Here is a 15,547-nt window from a genome sequence, read left to right on the forward strand (position 1 = left end):
TTCACAATAAATCAATAAATTACGAAATGGCTTCTGATTATTAGTATTAATAATCAGAGGCAACAGCTCTCGGAAACAACGAGATGAAATGCCCGCGTGCAATAATCGATCATTAATGCTACATTAATTAACCCAGCTCGCAGTGCATTAATAGCAATAAAACAAACACATCTGAGAACAGAAAGGGCGTGTTCAGATTTAAATGTGAGGCCAGCGCGGATTATAACATGTAAAGTCGACACAAACCGGTAGATTATTCCTTCAACATCCAAAAATATCAGCAAAAGGACAATACAATACAGAAAGCTGTTGTTAAGCGGGGTGCGGGTCCTACCTGTTGCGCGTACTGCTCGCTCCCTCGCCGCTGCACACGTCCCTCCAGCTGTGCGTAACGGACGCAGAGATGCTGACTCCGGGGTTTGGGGGAGCTACAAGGGCGCACAGCATGTCAGGGCTTGGACGACGGTCAGCATAACGCAGTTAAGAGGATTAGGAGTCGAACACCTCTCACCTTCCTCCTCGCACATAACGCTGTATCAATACAGCAACATTCAAAGTGTGGTTGTGGTTCAGGGTGAAACCTGGGAGGGAGCTCTGCGGGCGATGCCTGTTTGATGTTCAGAGGCTGACAGGAGGGGTTTGGTCCTTAGTTAGGGTGTGGTCAGGTGAAGTCTTATTTTAGGGGTGTGGAGGATTTAATGTATTCGTGTAATGAAAGTGCAGAACATATGTTGGAAAACAAGTGCGTCTTGGCTTAGTGGGAAAATATTTGCCTCAGTGATAATACACAGTATTTTCAATGGAAACATTTCCAATGTTTACATATGGAAATAAGACTTTTACTATTGTTACAACATGACAATATTAAGAAACTCTTTTTTTTTAATTTTTTTTTTTTTAAATGCAGGTTTCTTTTTAAATCTCAAATTTCAATTTAAGTTAAGTTTGAAGAATTTGGACTGTGATTCAAGTTGAGTTAAAGAAATAATTCATTAACAATAAGTGATATTGAATGGGACCTCCTTTCCACTGTCAAAATGTACAAACATAATAATCCCTGTTCACTCACACAAGTCTTCACTTATTCCTTACATTTAAGTCATCTGCTGAGAAGCTAAATGACTTTCACCAATATGTCCAAATTATGATTATAAAGGCTTAAGCTGTACCGCCCTGACTGAACAAAAGAAGGTGAATACAGCCACAGAGAAAAGGTCCAATCAGGCAAAGTGAAAACCCCTGTGGCTGGGGGCTTAAAGAGTGGCAGGGGGCAAACGCTCACTAAATAAATTACACTGATGAGACATTCTTTGACCATTTATGTCGCCTTGAAAATAATCCAGAATGGTTCTGAAATGGAAACATTTTCATGACATTTTAATACGTTTGAATCTCCAACAACATCCATCCTTTCCTACTTGCAGCGAAATGTAAAACAATTAATTAAACATTTTAAAATGTTTGATATTTTATAAAAGGAACTGAATTGAGAGAAAAAAAACACCCGGCCTCCAAATTTAGAAAACTGATGTTTATTTTAGGCAGGAAACCATATTTGTGAACACAATGCAGCGTTAGTCTGAATGTCCCTACCTAAAGACTTTTGAAATGCAAATAATGTCTAAATCAAGCTTTATGACAAGTACACATCTTTCCCAAACACCATTAAAAAAAAACAAAAAAAAAAACTGAAACAAACAAACAAAATCAACAACTTGAATAAACACAAATAAATCCAAAACAAATGGAAAGTCTAAGGGTAAACAGATTGGGTGGAACAGGAAGTGGACGGTTCATTGTTGATGATGTCATATCCTTCAACAATATTGCCTGTGCTCAGCTTCTTCACTCAGTTTCACAGTAGAATAACACCTGCCCCCCTCTTTAGTGTGAAGCGTCAGTGCTAATAATAAACCATCTGCCACACTTCTCCAATTTAAGATCCAGTGAGATTTGTCATTCGTCACACCTGGGTAAGAGCAGATTTGGATTGTAAAGGATGTTTGGTGCATCTGGAGTTCATCCTTTATTTAACCAGGTAAAAGATTCATTGAGATTAAAATCTCTTTTCCAAGAGTGACCTGGCCAAGAGTTTAATTTTGTTCTCCTAACAGAATTCTTAAGAGAATTGTCACTTGACCGAAACATCCACAGTTCAAAGAACAACAAAAGGTTGAATTTCTATGATTGTAGTGTAAGCTTCTGATGGTAGAAACATATATTTGCATTAATTGGCACACTGACCATACCATCAACTGTGTATACTTACAGAGAAAACAGTGTGTGCTTGTTGTGTTCCTTCTATACATGTCAGTGTCCACATGGCAGATTGTTGGATTTATTCAAATGACCACGGGTGTCCAATGTTGCCCATTTTTAAAATGTTGACATGGTGCTTTAAAGAAGATAAAACTAGACTCTGGAGGTGCTGTCAATTTAGAACTGGCATAAAGTACTACAAGCATTTGTCAAGTTATAAAAAGATAACCTTTTTATTTAGCCCTTCAACTTCATCCTCAAATAAACATTCTCCTATTTTGCCATTTGTATGTTTAGCGTGATTTTTTAGCGTTTACCATAAAAAGCCAACAAACAATACTTCAATCATAATTTGTCAATCCCATGTCCTCCTTGTAGGTCACAAAGTAGAAGCTTAATCGTTGTATAGGTTGCCAATAAAACTAGTGTAAAGGCCAGGAAGGATTGTGTGTTTCATGAAAAGATAGATTTGCATGGCTTTTTTAATATTCAAAGCCGTGAATGACTGACTGAGACAAACAAGCCTCAGTGTTTGGAAAACACATCTGACCATTTCTCAAGAGCCATGGTGTTGTAGCTTATCTACCTTACATCACCGATGATGGATCAGTGATTTTTCTTCCATGGGTTAAAAGATATCTAAAAACATTATGAGTTTTGATCCAACAAAGACCACCATTTAATAAATAATCCTAAAGCAATAAATAAAACAAAAAGGGCAAATCTGCCCGAGCCTTCCCAGAAAGAGTTTTCTTTAACCACTCTAACTGTGGAACAGAGGACTCCATGTCCCACTGCAGACACACATCTTGATAAATATGACATTTTTTAAGAGAATAAACACACTACTAGTAAAGCACTGGATGTACAGTTTTTTCAGGTGATGTGTGTTGTGCAGCTGTTAAAGAAGGATAAACAGGACGTGGTCTGGGGAAAGTTCACCCATTGGAGGATTAAGGGGAAAAGTCCTCCTTCAGGTCAGTGTATGTGTGTAGAAGATGAGAAAGGCAATTGAGGAAAATAAACCTTCTGCTTAATCTTTAACAGGACGGCAGTTCAGGGTGTTTTAAAAACAGGCTGATGAGTTATTGGACTTTCCTTTTCCTCGAGCGGAATCGTCTCCTCCTCTGCTTGTACAGGTGCCGGAAATTGATGAAGAGTCCTGGGAGGAGAAGAAAGCCGTCAGTATGAAGCTGATAGACTAGCTGTAATGTTTGTCTCATCGGGTGACTGCACAAACACATTAGTAAGCCCCGTCTCCACAACACAAGTAAATCATTCCTTCATTCAAAACTGTTTCCAGGGACATTTTTGCACATGAAAATGACATTTTCAGTTAGACATTTATAATGCGACTAATAAAACACATGTTGTCTTCAGTTTTTTTAGAGTTTTCTTCTGCAACCTTTATTTAAATGACAGTGTTGAAAGGGGGAGACGGAGGGGATAGCACAGGTCAAACGGTCCCAGGCTGGATTCTAACCCGGGTCCTTCGCATCGGGACCAAGTGTGGGCAGCCAGCTCTACAAACTGAACTTTGCAGCGGACTCCAAATGCCTTTTTTCTACATTTTCATTCACCGCTTCTTTTGAGGTTTATGAATCAAGCTTCAAATGTCTGACTTCATATTTTATGATTCGTAAATTTGATAACAAATTGTTATTGATCGAAATACATTTGTCTTTATTATGACTTTAGAGGTTTCTCAATACTCTAATTTCCCCTCCTCGACTCCTCCGGTAGTGACCCGGAAATACATTTCAGCGCGCCACTTTGAAGAACATCTCATTTCTCTAAATGCACTTCGAGGACCGAGGACCGAGCAGGCTCTCTGGAGGAGCTCTAACCGAGGATACACTGATGGTTCCTCCACGGCTCCTCCACGGATGCATTTCCGGGAACAGTGGAGGCGTGACGCACGGCCGGACTTATCTCAGCCAATGACAGCTCTGCATGCATCCCCTGGATATTATTTTAGAAACTGCTTTCATCGCAACGAGATGTTAACAGTGAGAACAGCTGTGAGGTCCGTGCAGAAAGCAGAGCAGTGTGTAACATATATATCACTCAGTATAACAGGCCTACATTACTCTCTGTATTTGCTGTAGTTTAGTAGATATCTACAAACAAAGAGTCAATATTTTTCTAAGACCATTTAGTGCTTCACATAATAAAATACACAACGGCTGTGGCCTGATGATATGCTTTAGGAGCTGTAGGTGTGTGTGGTACAGTGTGTAGGTGTGTGTGGTACAGTGTGTAGGTGTGTGCGTGGTACAGTGTGTAGGTGTGTGTGTTGTACAGTGCGTAGATGCGGCGGACAGACAGGTCTCAGTTGGTTTGGTATCCTATGCTTACTTTTAATACTTAACCCGTAATTTCAATTCCCCATTTCAGCGACCAGAGAGAGGGGGGGGATATATCCAGTCTCTGATTGTGCTACGTTATTATGAGAGTGCTCTCATACTTGTTTGATTCTGAAATTGTATATATTTATATAAATATATGTGTGTATATATGTCCGCATCTGTAGCCTGTTATTGTCATCATGAACACATCTGTCCATCAGACAGAGGGCTGCTGCCTCCTGTCATCATTGATGGACGTCTCTTTAAAATGACCGCTCAGAGGAGAGGAGTTCTCATTTCTCTAACCGCCTGCTGCTTCCCCTCCTCAGTCCTCCGCTCGCATCTCCTGTGGGCGGGACTAAGTATCGAGGATAGGAGTCGAGGAAAGGAGTCGTAGAGGGGAAATTAGAGTATTGAGAAACCTCTTTTGTCTTTTGCAGTTCAATTAGTTTTCCTTAAAGGAATGGTATGCTCATGACACGCATTTTTAAATAATTATAATCCGATAAAACAGACCAGTCTCTGCCAGTCTTTTTTTTTTTTTTTTTAATCCGATGACGTTATCAGTGATTTTTAACTGATTAATTACCGAAATAACATCAACCCTGTGGGCGGCGCCATTTTGACGAGTCACATGACTTATTTTACCGGAAGTGACGTGAACTATGCGTTTGGTGTTGAGGACAAATTGACGTATGTGCTTTGTTCATGTTGTTTACTCTAGTTACTCTCTCAATTCTATAGAAATATGCTTCATTGTATCGCGAAACATTGCCACAATTCGGATAGGAACAATCCACGGAATGCTCGGTTCCATCTATTGCCAACGGGTAAGCGTAGGAAGTACGTTCGGAGGCAGTGGCTAGCGAAATGTGCTCGGCCCGAACCGAAAGATCCACAGGCGCATGTATGCAGCGAACATTTCAAGTTTCCGGACGACTATTCTGAGAGTATGATGAAACATAAAATGGGATTTATTAAATCAACCATTACTTAATGGGGATGCAGTGCACTGCCAATGCCAGCCAGCATAAGCACATTACGCAGCAGACTTTACTTATTGTTTACTACGTAAGGAAGCAGGAATTGCAGGACCCAGAGCGCACGGAGCGGACAGCAGATAACGGAATTGCAGTTTTATTGCTTATAGATTATCAGAACATTTCAAAGGGGACACAGCCCCATTGGATATTAACCTATGGATTAACTACATCATCGTTTTTATCGTTGTAATGCCATTGAAGACCAGTTTAGACCAGACAAAGACCAAGGTAAGCTATGTTAGCCTAGCGCATGTTAGTACCTAGCGCCACTTGTTTTAATGTACGTTTTTGTTGATAACGTCGCGAGTTTGTATCTTTCAGTGTTGAGGTGAGCATCGTTAGATTCTGTGTCTTTACGATCATAAACGATGTGTTGGATGTGCAGCTAGGATAAGTAATAAGGGAGCTAGGAGTGATTTTCGGTGCAGTAATAGGTTAGCATTTTTCGCTCTGGGCTAATTCAGAGGCTCACTGTTAGCATTGTGTGTTTTTTTTGAAGAAAACATTTAATTTTTTTTTTTCCCGTTATATGGATATAAAATATTCATAGTTTATTAAATATTAAGGTTCCTTAGACGTTGTTTCCTGCAAATGACGCGATTTAGGCCCCGGAACCGGGTCCGTGGGGCCTAAGAGGATAACAGAGTATGTTTTTTATTTTTTTTACAGTTGTATTTGGATGGAATGAATACCTATAGTGATAATTCAAAGTAAGTCCGCCTGGACTTTATTTTTCTAAACTTCTTCCTCGGCTGACGAGTCCGAACTCAAATACTCCGTCATGTTTTCGTCGTGTGTTTACAAAGTGAACGCATAGATGACGTCACGACCTAGTTTTTCGGATCATGTCACTACTGAAAATGGCCAAAATGGCAGCTGCCTGACGGAATATACAGGTTTTGATAAAAAAAAGAGCTATAAAATCATTATTTACCGGGGAATATCGCTGATTTCTTCAGGGTATGGTTTAAACATAATGTTTCACTAAATACTGAAGTTTTGATTAACTATCTAATGACTGGGAGCCTTCCTTTAAGCAGCATACATTGTCAGTTTTGTAAGACAGCATTTGTATGCTGATTTAGAATTAGAATGTCAACATGATAAGTTACGCTTCGTCACAGACTGAATACCCAGATGTCTTGCTTGTATCTTGGCCACTAAACCCAACACACACAAATACATTTTGCACTTAAAGGGTTTAGCACATTTGAAGCTAATGCACCAGAACCTACAATGGTTTTGCTTATTCAAAGTGAATATACTTGCATTCTTATGACTTGGTGTCTTTATGGTTTATTGCATTTATTGTAAGTCGCTTTGGATATAAGCATCAGCTAATAAAAACTTAAAGCTATTGTGTACAGTCGAAGGTAAGGGATGTCTCACCTAGGAACATGAGGACCAGGTAGATCTGCAGAGTGTAGGAGAAGCTCAGGGAGCCTCCCAGCAGCGCGGGGAGGGGGACGCTGAACAGACGCGTCTCATCAAAGATGGCCAGGGACTGGATCACGGCCACCGCTGGAAACAGGTACAGAAAGACACACAGTCAGCAACAACTCATGTGTACCCCTCCAACTTTGTCTATGCCACTGTTTTCTCAGTATTCTAATCTCTAACCTTCAGCCAAGACCCCCAGCGGGTACAGAGGGATCCAGAGGCTGTACCTCAACCACGTCAACAGCTTCCACTCTGTGCTGATGCAGGCCAGCATGTAGAACGGGTACCTGATGTGGAGAAGGAAGAGCCTGTGTTAGAGGAGGCAGTTACGCATGTAGAGCAGAGAGGGGAGGATGATGATGTGACGGACCTGAAGATCTCGATGGTGCTCCACAGGTAGAAGACGAAGAACACCACAGGTTTGTTCTGCATCTCCTCCAGACTGCCGAAGATCACAAACAGAATGACGTTCCTCCCTGCCACCTGCAACAGAGAACCATCAGACAGAGTTTAGATACTATTATTCACATGATGTTAAATATGAATGCTAAAGTATCAGATAGTGATGCTTAAGACAATACTGTTCTTACAACCAAAAGTGGAGGAAGTACTCAGATCTGTACTTGGGTCAAAGTAGAAGTACCAGAGTGTAGAAATACTCTGTTACAAGAAAAAGTCCTGCATTCAAAATGTTACTCAAGTAAAAGTAAAAAAGTATTGGCATCAAAATAGTTAGTACCATAAGTAAAAGTACTCATTATGCAGATTGGCCCATTTTAGAATAATATATATCAAATGTTTTGATTATAATTATTGCTGCATTAAAGTGTTATCAAAGCTGGTAAAGGTGCAGCTAGTTTGAATGACTTTCTATACTACAGGGTGGATTGTGAAAATGTACATCATTAATCCAATTCTGTAAGGTATCTAAAAGGTAGTAAATAAATGTAGTGAATGAAGTACAAAGTAGCAAAACAATTAGATACTCAAGTAAAGTACAAGTCTCTCAAAATTGTACTCAAGTAAACTTCTTGATTAAATGTAATTAGTTACTTTACACCACTGCTTACAACTGTCTGAAAATCTGCAGCATTTGCCCCATATTTAAAGGGACCTTGATGCTTATGTTCAGGTGTATATCAGTATGTAGTCTCTACTGGGACATGTCTCCATGCTTTAATGATCAAAAAGCTCTTTATTTGTCTCATACTGCTTGTGATGCAGCACTTCTTTTCACCCTCTGTCTGAAACCAGCTGGCCGGCTCTGTTGTGATTGGTCAACTGCTAAGAAATGTCCCGCCCCTTAGCCTTTCATGCACAATGTGTTAGAGCGCTAGCCAATAGAAGCTCAAGTGTTAGATAGTGAAATGGTGGCGTTTCAGGCAGGGGAATCTTGGGATTTTAGCCTTTGCAGACCATACATACGCATGCACGCACGCACGCACGCACGCACGCACGTAACTTTGCTTTTTGATGACTCAAATGTTTAGGTGTTACTTGGGTTTACATAATCAGGCTTGAAATCAGAATAAAACATGAAGTGATTCTCTCTACCTGTATCATAGCAGGAAAGAATCCAGTCTTAACCAGACCCAGCAAGGGGTTGATGACCTCGAGCACGGCCATCATCTGACAGAAATACATCATGTCGGCCGTGGTGTGGAAGGTATCATAGAACGAGTCTGTGAAGGGAGAGAGAAACAAACGGACATAATTAAACCGCACATTGCATAAGCGTCTATTCATAATCCTCGTCATTTGCAAAACAAATCCCTGCTGCGTAGCCGTGTTCCTGTTTCAATTTAAATGAGCTCATCTGTGAATCGCTCCCTCACAAACAAAAACGCAGAGCTCAATCTTTCTCTCTGTGTTTCTGGACCTCCTGTGTTTCATTTAGCTGCAGTGGTGCTAATGATGTCTTATTTATTATGCAGCCCATGAAATGTAAAAGCTATTAAAGGGAGTGCAATTGTCTGGTTTTTATCTTGATTTCGTCCATCCCTTTACAGTTTGCCAATTCTGCTTTTACTCAACTGTTCCACATCATCTTTGAGATCCGTGTGATGTAATGAACAAAGCACAAGAACAATGTAACTGACAGTAAAGTTACTTCAAATAAAATGTGGTGTGCAGGGTTAATGTCTGTTCATGGCATACTATGATTATAGCCACATTTGATCCAGCCTTTGCAGCAGAATCTAATAATCTACATGTAGTTAAATAAGATGTAATGTAATGCACTGTGGCTTCAAGACCAAATGATTGTCAGTAATAAACAAAAGAAAAGCAGATATCTTGTATTTACAGAAACACTCTAAAAATGGTTAGGCAAACTTCCAGTACTGCGGGGTAACTGGTTGACCTGGACATAAACGTATTCCTCTACAAACCTTGACCAAGAATGAAGAGTCGAACGGTCATGTTGACGAAGATCCAGGAGAATCCCAGGAACTGCACCAGGTTGTACATAAACAAGTAGCCCCTCTTCAGCCCAAGGTACGCTGAGGAAGAGAAGAATATAACTCAAATAACTGATGCTAATGTTGCTAACACATATGAGAAGTACTTCTGTGAGGTTATGTTTGGAAGGTAGCACAGAGCACAGTGGGACTCACGGTCTTTACGAACTCTCGACTCCACACTTATCTTGTTTATTTTCTCTTCCTCCTGAAAAAAATCAAACCATAAAGACATTTTTTTTAATATAAGGTTTTAAAAAACGAGTTAGTAAACACTTGACATTACCACATAAAAACAAGATTTTAATTTCATAATAATGAATTGTTAAGCTACTGCGATTTTATATTAACACAGTCCACTCAATCGTAGAAAGATGCCATTTAAAAAGGTCTAGCACCGGGAATATTGCAAATATATATATTTAAATATAATTTAGATATATATAAAGTTAGACAGTGTGGTGGAGTCTTACAATGTTTGATATATGCTAAGCCAAACCATTCAGAGAAACAGCAGGGGTGGATCAGATTATGTCTGTGAGACTCTAAAACATATACATTTTGCTTATCTTACCTTTCTTTCCAACACATAGTTTATTGAATCATTTTGAGAAATTGGCAAGCATTCCTGTAATAGTTGCTATGTTTTCCCAAACAAAGAGACATCTCTTTGGATGGTGGCTTTGTCAACTAATGTGTAAAGGGGTTCACATTACTGTAAAATCCCAGTGAAATCCGACATCGTATTTAAAACAACTTTGAGCATGGACTAAAAATAGCACCAACTGTCCTAACTGAAATTAGAATGATCCCATCTACTCATTTGCCTCATCAGTCAAAAGCCTTTTCAGTGTGGACTTCATTTTATGTTCACAATACCTTAGCCTGAAGCTCCATCTCGGCGTCCGACTCGTCCAGCCAGCGGTCGAAGTCTGGAGCCAGAAACAGAGGCTTCTTCTCCTGCAGAGTCAGCCGGTCCCACCAGCGCTCCTCCTGCTTCCTGATCTTGATGTCCACCTGACGCTGGGTGGACTTATGGTTGATCTGAAAGGTATTACAATGTCTATCAGGTTTCGTAACTGAGACAAGCAGAAGGCAAAGATGTAATGTGAGTAGCTTGGGAACCACATTTGATCAACTACTGACTGAAAATAACTTGGTTAAAGGACACATTTGGACACATTTTGTATCGTTATTTCTAGAAGGTACATTTATGCAGTCATTATACGGAGAAATTGTATGAAATTTGCCAATGTGCATACTGTACTTGCTGTGAAAATTATAATATGTATTGCCTTTTATAGTTTAAGGCAATGATTTCATTTTAAATGTATATCTCGGTATCTGTAAATACTGCTGGAAACAAAGTGACAACACTTAAGAGTTATATTATACACTGTAGGAAAACACATTACAATTGTGCAAAAACAAGACATTTCAATATAACTAGGGCTGTACGGTTTGAAAATAAATACAAAATTCCCTTTTTAAAACATTCGTCACATTGTCATTGAAACATGTATACAAATGATCATGGTGTAATGATTGATGTGTACCAGACAAAGAGTTATTTAGATTGTAAGAATCTGTTTATAGACATCTCTGCAGCATGAAAATACTTTAATCAAAATTACATTTTCATGTATGTGGCCTTTACAAAATATTGAGCTTATTGACATTTGGACATTGCATCAGTCCATATTTTTTTCGGGAGCCCCTTGAAAACGAGATGGTGCATCTCAAGGGGTTTATCCCAATGAATAAAAAATGTCTATATATATATATATATATATATATTGCAACTTCGATTACATTTAAATTAATTGGACAACACTCAATATTAAAATCAATTTAAACACACATAAGTGAGAGATGAATACAAATATTGTTACCTCAGTTCTAACAGGTTCCCGAAACTCCAGACTGAACTGGTATTCATTATCTCCTTTAGCTCCATGGCCCTGTGCTGTGGAACAATATGAATTGCCATCATGTCAAATATAATAAATCATGTGAAATATTTAAAGATTATTTAGAAAATGTTTTGCTTCAATATTTTCATTATGCAAGTGTGTTTCCTCCTCACAAGCACCCATGTAAATACTGACCTTTGAACTGAAGTGTGTTGTTTTCTTGTACACTGATGTCGAGATCCTAAAAAACACAACAGCAACCATCACCACCAACCCGACACTGATGCACAAAATACAAATGTAAGGATAAGCTGAAGGTGTAATTATTTTTAAACACATATATATTCATTATTTTTAAACAACTGGCCAATGTAGTTATTTATATATCTTACTTAAATAAAACAAAAAAAATTATTTGCTGGGTACTATCTTCAACAGCGGATCAATACATATTAGGTGCTGTAATAAGGGTTTAAAGAGGAAGGATGGTGTTATTGGGTTTTTGGCTTTAAAGGAATTCTATGTCACACAAAAATAGATATATCTGTCTTAATTCACAAAAGACTTACTAGTGAGAGCCACACATTATTGTTTTTGGTTTGCAAACATTTAAAATAACCCAGACTTAACCCTTTAAAACAAGTACCCAGTTTATTATGTACACTAAGCTAAGTATTGCAGTCAAATACAACAGCCCTGTAATATTATATAAATGCAATAAATCATACCCACAAATAGGGATGATAAGTAGGGCAACTAATAGAGCGGTATGTTAAGTTTAAGAAAACACATAGCTTTACTGCAATGCAGCCTTTAAAACCAGGAAAATACACTTTTGCTATATTAGAATATCCAAAATCTAAAACGATATATTTCGTAAAGCAGGAAGGTGTTGCTTCAACTTTTTGGGCATTGTATAGGCTGTCATTTGTGTTAATGATTGTAATTGCATTATACTGAAACACATTTTATATGTTTTATATTTAGTCTTTCCTTATTGATAAGTTGGCGTTAAATACGTAACATGACAGGTGTTCCTCTGTCACAGGGTCGGCGTCATGGGGGGTCATTCGCGGGCCATGCCCCCCCAAATGAGTCACTGTGCCCCCCCAACGAGCCTTATTGCCAATTTGCCGTTTTAAAAAAAAAATCATATAAGTTAAAACGTTTCCACCAAAAGTTTTTTGTGTGAAATACATCAGAAATAAAGAATACACATTTGTATTCTTTATTTATTCTTTATATGAAACACAGCCTGAGGTGTGCTCACTGCTGCTCTCTGATTGGTGTGTTGCTTGACCAATGACCCCGACTTTTGTTTTGTTATCATTACGTGGCTGTGTGTTTAGATGAAAGCCCAGTGGCGATCTGTCCATCTGTTATACTGATTATACAGTAAAGCCATCGAAAATAATATGATATACAGTACAGTACAAGTACATGGGTCTCTGTGTTTCATTCAAGCTCGGCTCTCTGTGTGTGGCACGAGCGCATTTTGTCAGTGCGCGAGCGGTAACGTGGAATATTGTTGTTAGCATCTGGTTAGCTAGCTATGCTAACGGATATAAAGAGCTGTTTCTACACCAAGGTGGAGGAGAGTCCTCTCCTGTCAGACTGAGAGGATCTTATAACGTCAGCTCAGTGGGGTAAGGACTCTCTCAGTGTTTAGATAGTTCACTTTAGTGTAAGTTATCTCAGTGGGTCTCAAACTGTTTGCTCACCATTTATGTAAACAAGTATTTGCGAGGAATAGGCTACCTTTATATGATCATTATAGTTATTAAAGAATAAGAGAATAAATGAAAAACGGGTATGAAATACTATAGGACAGTAACACAAGAATACATTTGAAAAGGGGAGTGATTAGTAAAATATCCATAAAGAAAAAGTAAATCTGTTTACAGTTGTGTTTCATATGGATGTTGAGAGATGTATCCATAGATCTCTTCATTTTGCTCTCAAAGTGCACCAGATTGATGCATTTAACTTCAATATTTTAAAAATAATCTTCCCGGGGGAGCATGCCCCCAGACCCCTCCTAGAGGAGGTTAGGTCCACCCCCCACCTAAAACATGTTCACATGGATAGGATACTAAATACATTTGCACACTTTTCATATGGTGGCCTATGTCCATATGTTTCTGTTTTGGTGATCGTGCCACAACCGTGCATGTATGCACAAGTCATATGTGCGCTATACAATAGCACTACACCCCTGCAATGTGTGTGAAAGACAATAGACTTTACAGCATGTTTTTTTTTAATTGAAGTTGCGTTGGTGTTTGTGTGTTGGTTGTTGACGGCAGTGTGTGCCCCCCCTTGGTAAATGATTGCCCCCCCCCCATTTGATTTGTTCTAGAGCCGACCCTGCTCTGTCAGCCTGTTTCAGTGATCATTGAGCCATTCTGCTAAGGGGCTAAACAAGATCCAGAACAACCATTACAAGTCATGCATCTTTTATAGGATCATTGTCGAACAGATGCAGGACGAGGAGGAAAACCAGTAATACCTGTAACTAATGCAAACACTTAGCCAACAGAATGAGATGAAAGTAGTCAGTTATAGATGGTGATGAGGTGAAGATAAATCACCAAAATAAACACAATTATTATTATTAGTAGTAATACAGGTTTTGACTGGCTGACAGAAAGCATTAACATCCCAATATATTTAGTATTGAGCTGGGTTTTGTATTTTGAATGATTTATTCTGACTTTGATATCATTGTATTTGTTTTAGTGGCAGTTGATAGCGGTGGAGAGTAGTGATTAACAAGGAAGTCCGACCGACAGACAATACATTGTTATCAGCTCCCGTTGCACTGTGTATTTTGCCGTAAAAAACAAACGTATATATTTTTTGGACGTAGAACAAATGCGTAACATTACATTATTAACGTATTATCAGTTTTCTTCTGGGCATCACACATAAACGTCATAGGTCAAAAATAGCGGTGTAACGGTAGCCAACAGTTAGGCTAGCCGTTAGCATAGGGATATGTTAAACATGAATAAGCCTCTGTTACACCCACAGCATTAATATATTAAAGATTAAAGGCATTAAACCATATGTCTTTATCAGTAAACGACAGGTCTGTAAGAGTTAAAGCTGGCGTGGTTACCTTTGCATCGCTCAGGTCCACCCGGAGGAAGATCTCTGAGTGCCGCTGAGCCCAGTAAACATGCGGGGTGAGGATCTGCATTGTCACTCTGTGCTTTCTGATATCTACATGCCATAAAATGAGAAGAAATGTACTAAAACTGTAAACCTACGTCCTCATCTGACAGCCTGCCGACAACCCCCACTCACACACGACAGAGGGGATGTGATGGAGCATGTTTCCGGGAAGAGGGCGTTACGCGCTTCAAAATAAGATTAGCTGTAAAGGGCTAACACTTTAAAATTACTAATACATTAATGTCTTGTAATAGTGAGTGTCTGATGTGTTTTCTCCTCACAAAAAAGTTAAATTACCTAATAAAATAAATATATGAAGTTGAGTTAAATAGGTCTACATTATTTTTTTTTTTTTTTTGTGAAACCAAAAAGCACAACATTTTTCTTTTTTAAATAAAATAACTAAAAGCACATTAGAAAAAGACAAATTAGACATGGAGTGCCAGCACTCCATCAGCGCTATCAGACAGGAGTGTATGGTCTACACCAGGGGTACTCAAATACAAATCTTAAAGGTCCAAAATAAATGTTTCAATAAGACAAAGGTCCGTTTATTACGGTCATTCAAACTTTTAAACAATTGCAACAAGATTCTTAACACGAGGTTGCAAAAACAAAAATAATCTGTATGCAGCAGTTTTCATTGTTATTGTTTCTGTGCTTGACCCCTCAGACTCGCAGTGTAAGAGCTGCACAGTTATGAATAAAGGCAGCTGCACCCTCTTTCATTCAGCATTCCCATTAGTGCTTTATAAATGTATGCCCCCTTGTGTGTCCACTGAGGTTCGTCAGGCCCAACACATCTTCAACAAACTCCCCCTTTGCCTCATCATAAAAACTCACTAACACCAGCAACTGAGCATTGTCAGTGGTGTCAGTGGACTCACCCACAGCTAAGGAAATGCACT

At 39.0% G+C, this 15,547-nt stretch overlaps 1 protein-coding gene across 1 annotated transcript; it reads right to left on the reverse strand.

Moving 5' to 3' along the window:
• Window positions 1-1,512: 1,512 nt before the first annotated feature.
• Window positions 1,513-14,825, reverse strand: LOC117533684 (very-long-chain (3R)-3-hydroxyacyl-CoA dehydratase-like). Its single transcript, XM_034197580.1, has 11 exons — window positions 14,584-14,825; window positions 11,658-11,703; window positions 11,442-11,515; window positions 10,429-10,593; window positions 9,706-9,757; window positions 9,481-9,591; window positions 8,645-8,772; window positions 7,461-7,573; window positions 7,271-7,377; window positions 7,040-7,171; window positions 1,513-3,421 (listed from the first exon to the last, which is right to left on the reverse strand). Exons 1-11 carry the CDS (start codon window positions 14,662-14,664, stop codon window positions 3,345-3,347), a joined length of 1,086 nt encoding a protein of 361 aa, XP_034053471.1. The 5' UTR covers window positions 14,665-14,825; the 3' UTR covers window positions 1,513-3,344.
• Window positions 14,826-15,547: the final 722 nt, after the last annotated feature.

This window comes from Gymnodraco acuticeps, unplaced genomic scaffold (assembly GCF_902827175.1).
Source record: "Gymnodraco acuticeps unplaced genomic scaffold, fGymAcu1.1, whole genome shotgun sequence".
Classification (NCBI taxonomy): domain Eukaryota; kingdom Metazoa; phylum Chordata; class Actinopteri; order Perciformes; family Bathydraconidae; genus Gymnodraco; species Gymnodraco acuticeps.

Bases quoted from the DNA above. Each gene is read 5' to 3' on its own strand.
- LOC117533684 (XM_034197580.1), bottom strand. From the start codon at position 14,664: ATGCAGATCCTCACCCCGCATGTTTACTGGGCTCAGCGGCACTCAGAG. The intron at 11,516-11,657 runs GTCAGTATTTAC...ATTGTTCCACAG, and splicing joins CAACACACTTCAGTTCAAAG to CACAGGGCCATGGAGCTAAA. The intron at 10,594-11,441 runs GTAACAATATTT...AATACCTTTCAG, and splicing joins GGGAACCTGTTAGAACTGAG to ATCAACCATAAGTCCACCCA.